General features: G+C 40.7%; 1 protein-coding gene across 1 annotated transcript in view; it reads right to left on the bottom strand.

The window, feature by feature from the left end:
- Positions 1 to 7,500, bottom strand: part of LOC119595248 — a 22,822-nt gene that overhangs the window by 11,371 nt on the left and 3,951 nt on the right. The window contains exons 2-5 of the mRNA XM_037944409.1: positions 4,041 to 4,300; positions 3,699 to 3,896; positions 1,933 to 3,552; positions 1,602 to 1,717 (exon numbers count right to left, since the gene is read on the bottom strand). Of these exons, the coding sequence (XP_037800337.1) occupies positions 1,602 to 1,717; positions 1,933 to 3,552; positions 3,699 to 3,896; positions 4,041 to 4,248 (2,142 nt within the window). The 5' untranslated portion in view covers positions 4,249 to 4,300. The remainder of the gene's footprint in view (positions 1 to 1,601; positions 1,718 to 1,932; positions 3,553 to 3,698; positions 3,897 to 4,040; positions 4,301 to 7,500) is intronic.

The following is a 7,500-nucleotide window of genomic DNA, read 5'->3' as shown; positions in this document are numbered from 1 at the left end:
AGTAATTAGTGGATAAAATGGATTTGAAATAGCCAGCAATATCATTATCTACGTGTCTCAGGAAGAAGGGAAATGCAAATAAAAATAAATCAAGTAAATAATTTGAATATCATGAATTTTGGTACGCTTTGTGCTTCATATACTTGTTCATTTCCTTTTAAATGTTAGAATATGAGTTGCCAATTTTACTCAAACTTTTTTAAAACTGTCTATTTAACAACAGAGCATATACTGTTACACTTGAATGCATTAGTATTGCCAGATAAAATCCCAGCTCAGAGTGGCCGCCTATTTATTCGGCCAGCTGTACATGGCATTTGGATACGGTGGGGGTTGTTTTTTAAAATGTGTTTTGTGCTTGAAATGAATGATAATGATAACCATGGTTTTATTAATATCAATGTTAATATTAATAGTACGAATAAGAAAAAGAATAGCAACAACAAAAAATAGCAATGATTTCATTGATTTTAATACTAATAGTAAGAATAAGAAAAAGAATAGCAACAATGATAATGATAGTAATGATTTTAATATTAATACAAATAGTAAGAATATGAAAATAATGGCAACAATGATAATAGTTATGCTGCTGATGATGATAATGATGGTAATAATTATAATAATGATAACATAAGCGTTGATAAAGATCATAAAAATCGCTACAGCAATGATAATTTAGGAAATGCCAAATCATAAAACCCGGCGGTCCTGAGAATGCTCGTTTAGCAGTATGTGAACGTCATCAGAAATCAGCATTTGATCAGCTATTACTGTGTATTAAGATGCAAATCGTGTTTGTTTACGCATGACGTCTGTGTTTCGAGGAAGTTGAGGACCACTCAGGTTCCGGTTCGATTTGATTCGGACTAATTACAGGTAAGCAATTAGTAGGTTAGGGTCCATAATTCTCACTATCGTATGTGTTAATGTCTCCATATTTCGTAGGTTAATAAGTCTCATAATTCCATGTGTTCATCTTTTTCATGTATTGGTAATTCTCATTACCAAATACAGTGCATAAAGCCCCCACCGATATTATATAAACCAACTTGTGAAGCCTGTAGGAAACTCAGACCCAAGCTGTTTCCTCCACTCGGTTTCAACAGCAAGGAATTCCCCCCCAACAACCGATCAGAATTTATGACGACCAATCCTCATCAACCACGTAGAAAAAAAAAATCCATAGCGCACGTTTCCAGGAAATGGTTCGTCATTTAAAAGTTTTTATCGCATGTCCAGCTTTGGCCTCGTCGGTGTCAATCACCCGAGGCATAATTAGGTAAATTCACTCTGCCCAAATGATTGCTAGAAGATAATCATAGGAATACAAGAAGTAGTGCATTTTTTTCATTTCTTTTTCTCGAGGGAACGTCACCGGAAATTAATTTTGCACACATTGCAACGAGAGACGAAATAGCGATAATAGGAGCACGTGCGTCTGTACATGCACACTTGTATACTTGTAATAGGATTCCCTAGCGTGTCGGCATGCAAGAAGGAAATTTGTAAATCTATCTATTCATATTCATACACACAAGGGACATAAATATTCAGTTGTAGTAAGAAAGGAATGAGTTTTATAACGCAGGTTGACTCACCAGCTTGCATGTCTGTGTGTCGAAGGGGAACGTTATGAGGTCGAACTGGCATGAGGTCGTGACTGTGAGTTTCTGCACCATCACCAGCGGATTGTCACGGCCCTCGAAGGTCTCATCTGGATGTGAAAGTATGAGTTAACAAATGTGAGGAATTTTGAAGGAATGAGATAAGAATGGCCGTGTGTGGGAGATAATGGATAGGCGATCATCAGTTTAAAAAGGTTTGACAATTCATACGTGTAGTCAACATTACCAAGACTATTTTGTTCCTGTTTTATTTTATATTTATATTTCATGCTGTATCATCTTGCTGTTAAATGCTAGATTGTACCTTCCCATAGTGTTGCACTGTTGTCAGGCAGTGGATTCTTCTTCCTCTGGGCCATGAGGAAGCTGTATCGCTCGTTCACGTCGCTCGTAGTCAGGGCATCGCCGAAGAACTCCACGTCGGGCTTCCAAGGCATGCGCTCCGTCAGGTGAATGATGTTCAAGAAGCTGTCCTTCTTCAGGTGCAGCAGCGTCAGCCGAGAGTCCTTCCACGAGAAGCGCACTTCGATTTCGCACACAAAGTTGAAACCCGTGAGATCGAAGGCGCGCATCGACAGCATCAGGACATACACGGACACGTTGACCGGGCTAGATGGGTGCAGGCGCGGCGGCGGAGACTTGTCGTCGTACCTCGAAGGAAAGACCAAGAAGTTGCAAGAAACCTCATCTGATTCGTCGAGGCAGTTGATTTCCTTGTTGCATCGTTGGTGGATGGGAATGCAGGTCCCATCGTCGCAAGAGAACTGGCGCTCCCTGCACGAGGTCATCCTCAGCGGCACTTCCCGGCCGCCACAGACGTCGTTGTTGACTGTCCAGTTGTTGAGGCCCACCGGGTAGTGGGTGGGAAACTTTAGGGCCAACGCTGCCCTCACGCTGGGGTCGTCGAGGCGCGACAGCTGCCAGAAGCCAAAGTCGGACGCCGAGGCATTTTCAGGGGGAGTGTGTTTGGTTATGACGGAGTAGTACGCCCCGTTGAACATGGGTGAGTCTTTGGTATTGGGGAGGAAATATTCGCGATCGAACAGTGACCTCTCGCATAAACCTCGCAGCTTTAAGAACGACATCTGTTTGAAACGACAGACGGCGCAGAATTTCATCTCGCAGTTCCTAGGAGCCCACTCGCCCGAAGAAACGGTGTCTTGACTTCGCTTGAATGACGCACAGGCCTCAGAGTCATCGAAGGCTGCTTTGTACCCGAAGTTAGCGTAGGTGATTTTTGTCTGCATCGCCGTGTCGTACCAGTACCTCCCCGTCACGTTACGCTGAACACCCAGCCATACGCTGCCGCAGGTGTCGACATGCATAAGAGAGAGGTTGTTAAGCTCTGTATTATCGTCGCTATTCTTCGGTGCTTTAAGATTTGCTGCGAGAATGTGGCAGTGATGCGAAGCTTCGTCAAAAGTTCGCACCTCCGGGAACAAGATGTCATAGGGTTTCCGTTCACTGCAGAAGTGACTGCCAACCACGTTTTCGATTTCCACGTCACTAACATCGAAGTCACTGGTGATATTACTAAAATCGATAAACGGAGTGACAGAGACTTGCATAGGCTCACAGTTGGTGTATTGTTTCAAGACTCTTATTGAGAAGATCTTCTCATAAAGGCGGTAGTCCACCAGGGATCCGGCCAAGCTTTGGGTCTTATCGAAGCCTTCCCCAGGGCGGTCCTGTTCCTGACCAATGTACAGCATACCTCCTCCACGTATAAATGGATTTCCGAGAGACTCGTCTATGATATCAGGCATGACTTTTCCATCCTGTACGACCACATTCTTCCCATTAGCGAAGTCTAGAGACACGCAAATAGACGACCAGACGCGCAGTTCCACTTTCAACTTTACGTCCCGCGCCCACTTGGGGTCACAACAGGTCATCATCAGTTTACTATTTTTGTAATGAAACCCTGAAAACATGTTTGTATTGTGTCATTATAAACTGAGTTTATATCGGATTAATGAATCGGCCAGTTTCTTTTCAAGAGAAAAGTACATCTCATGAGGTGAAAACAAGCAGTTTAAAAGGACTTGTTGAAATCGAGCCAATACTTACCGAAGTATAATTCATTATCGTTTTCAGGATGGGCATACGACAGTACCATTATTTCGTCTCGAGCTTGAAAGAGATACAAGCGAAAGCAGAAGGTTAGCTGGACGAGGTCTGGTATTTCGCTAAGGTACTTTAGGTAAGTGTCTTTCGAGGCTGCTCCACTACGCTGAAATGTTGCCATGGTAACAACATCATCCGGACCTGAGTGGAAGTAATTCAGACACGTTTTAACTCATACTAGAAGTTGATGATGATGACCGCCAAAATAGATAAATAAGTAAAATGTGTATAAATAAGTACATAAGGAAATACAGAAGAATGGAATAACTACAATAAGATCCTCACCCGTGTCACCTTGGCACACTACAAAACACAGAGAGCAAATTAACAAGACGGCGACGCAGAAGGCCACGCCATCAGCTTGCTCGGAGACACGAGAACATCTTCCAAAACGCCACAGTCCTCTTAGAACAAAGGCCTTAGTCCTCTTGGTCCTCTTAGTCGTCTTAGCCCTCTTAGCTCTGTCATCCAGGTAATCAGCCGATGTTCCCATAGTGGGAAGACGAACAGAGCGCTCTGCTAACTCCAGGTGAACTTCCCTCGGTCTGTTGAAAGGGGAGGCAAAAAGTTCAGATGTGCAAAGTATGGAATATACCGTTGTGAAGTGTGGTATTGCTATTGCTTTTGGATAAAACAAAGGAAAAAAGTATGATATCAACTAGGGAAATAGGCCGTTTTGATATTAGTTCTCTTCATATATAAGAGGTTGTCTGAAGTCATGGTGTTAGCTGAACTATTGATTTTTTTTATGTCGAATGATTAATTTTCAACTAATAGTGGTTTAACACGGAATTCTGCGATTCTTCTGTCGTGAAAATTAATTGAGCTGTTGGAATGGTTTTCTTGAACTGCATTTTGGACGATCACTGACACATCATTATATGTACATGTACACACGCACATTCACACACATACAGAGAGAGAGAGAGAGAGAGAGAGAGAGAGAGAGAGAGAGAGAGAGAGAGGGAGAGAGAGAGGGGGGGAGGGAAGGAGGGAGAAAGCGGAGAGAGAGAGAGAGAGAGAGAGAGAGAGAGAGACAGAGAGAGAGAGAGGGAGACCCAACTGATGAAACGAGCAAGGGTAAACCTAACAAACAAATGAAGGACAAAGGTCCGATCTCCACGCACGAGATCACAAACGCAACTATTCATCGTTAGGAAAATTTGTCTCTAAGTCCAAGGCATCTTCTCCAGCAGGTTAGGCGCCATGTCACGTACGTCTTCATTTGTATTTGAGTATTTTTTCTTGTTGATTTTGTTGTTTACGCCATGTTTCTTATGTGCTCATTTGTGCGTGTATATATTTGTTTGTGTTTGTTTGTATATCTGTGTGTATGTGTATGTGTGTTGTGTGTGTGTGTGTGTGTGTGTGTGTGTGTGTGTGTGTGTGTGTGTGTGTGTGTGTGTGTGTGTGTGTGTGTGTGTGTGTGTGTGTGTGTGTGTGTGTGTGTGTGTGTGTGTGTGTGTGTGTCCGTCCTCGGGCGTGCGTATGCATGCGTGTATGTGCTTGTGTGTGTGTGTGTTTCGAGACGATTACGAGTGTTGAAAAGGATAGATACTAATGTACATTTATGTACAGATAGATATTCAAGAAAGAAATTTTGTACATTTATATGCAGATTAATATTCAAGAAAGAAATTCGGGTACACGTTGCATATTCCACGTTTCCTTGCTGGTCATTACGCCATCACTGTCGGTAACGCCAACTTTTACAAACGTTCTATGAATGAATTGATAATGATCTGTCCTCTACTTCTGTCACTTGCGAAAGTACCTCATGCGGAAAGAGTCGTTATATCACTTAAGGTATCAATTAAAATACGAAAGCATGGGATTTTTTTCGCAAATGCAGCGGAAAAATGCTAACTCTGCGACCAATGTAGCGCAAAGAGATCGGTGTTGACGTTTTGTACTCTTTGTTTTTAATAATCGTTCCTGACAAATAAAAATCTCTTACCCAAGCCTGACGTGAAGTCTTTTAAAGTCTCGTTAATAAAATTTGCGATTAGTGGAATAAAATGATAGTTTAGAGATCGTAGCGAGTTTAGTTTCACAGTTACCCACAAAAGTTGCAAAAAGTTGCTACATCAGATTCTCGTTGATTCTTTCCAAAGCACAAATAACAATCATTAAATAAAAATAAACGGGTTATAAAATAAATGAATAAAAAATAAAGGAATTTGAAAAAGCACAAAAAATAATAACCTGACGTGAAAATACTCTTTCCACACAAGACACCACAAAGTCGCTAACAGTAAACAAAAAGTCGCTAAAATTTGTCAAAAAGACAAAACAAAATCGCTACAGTAGCCACTCTGTTTCGGCTATATCCTTTTATACGCTCGACATGATGTGTGGACTCGACACGCAATGCCAAAAGGACCTTAATAAAGCGGCATCACTTGGGAAAAGCCTTTGTCATTTGTATTGCTTGTCGCTGTTATTCAAGTGTTGCATGAATATGTAATACCTTTTTTTAGTAATTTTTGGTAATTTCCTTCCACTCTATGGATATTTGCTTCATTACAATAGTAAACAATAATAGGAGACAAATAGCGATCATTTGTAATTATATAAGGACGTGACTTTGTGTTCGTGTGTGTGTCCTCGTTATATTCCTGGGCATAAATACGGACACACCCATATGTATTTGCCTGTGTGTTACATACATACATGTATATATATGTATGTATATGTGTGTGAATATATATATATATATATATATATATATATATATATATATATATATATATATATATATATATATATATATATAAATGTATAAGCAGATAGATAGACACAGAGAGGGGGGGGGAGATGTAGGAAAAGAGGTTGATAAATCTTTAAACAATGAACATCTGTTTGTTACTTATGTCTGAATGTTTATAGTAGTATGATTCGTATGTAATAAAGGGGATTTTAGGAATGCTTTTTTTTTTTAATCTAAGAAATCTTATCTCTTTGTGAATGTTTGTGTTTGATGTCCAGCAAACCTGTTTCATCCTACATCACCAAAGTCAGGTAACAGGCCTTACCATTATTATGAAACGCATCTCTGTACTAAATCATGGAGCAATGTTGTTTTAAAATATAATAAAATATATAACAAGTAAATATATAGAGAAATAAAAGTAACGAAGAATAGCAAGAGCCTTCCAGTTTTAATCGGCGATTTTCATTGATACTTGGTTCCTATTTTACTATAAAATTTTGATTTTTTTTACAGACGTGTTTTGTAGGAAGGGCAGTGTTTATCAATTGAGTTTATTTGTCTGCCTATATCCCATGTTCTTTCTCGTTTTCCTAATATGTTTTCTTTCGCTCTCGCTCGATCGCTCTCTCTCTCTCTGTCTGTCTCTGTCTCTGTCTCTGTCTCTGTCTCTGTCTCTCTCTCTCTCTCTCTCTCTCTCTCTCTCTCTCCTCTCTCTCTCTCTCCTCTCTCTCTCTCCTCTTCGCTTCTCTCTCTCCTTGCTCTCTCCTCTCTCTTTCTCTCTCTCTCTCTCTCTCTTCTCTCTCTCTCCTCTCTCGCTTTCTCTCTCTCTCTCTCTCTCTCTCTCTCTCTCTCTCTCTCTCTCTCTCTCTCTCTCTCTCTCTCTCTCTCTCTCTCTCTCTCTCTCTCTCTCTTTTCTCTCCTCGGTTATTAAGCCATCAAACATGCACTTCGTGGACCTCTAACCAAACATGTCAAAGTTACAGAAGCAAAGATATGACACTCCCGACAAATTAGATATGTTGAGGATATGAC

The sequence above is a fragment of the Penaeus monodon genome, chromosome 35 (genome assembly GCF_015228065.2).
Source record: "Penaeus monodon isolate SGIC_2016 chromosome 35, NSTDA_Pmon_1, whole genome shotgun sequence".
NCBI lineage: Eukaryota > Metazoa > Arthropoda > Malacostraca > Decapoda > Penaeidae > Penaeus > Penaeus monodon.
This window is presented reverse-complemented; position numbering and strand designations above follow the sequence as displayed.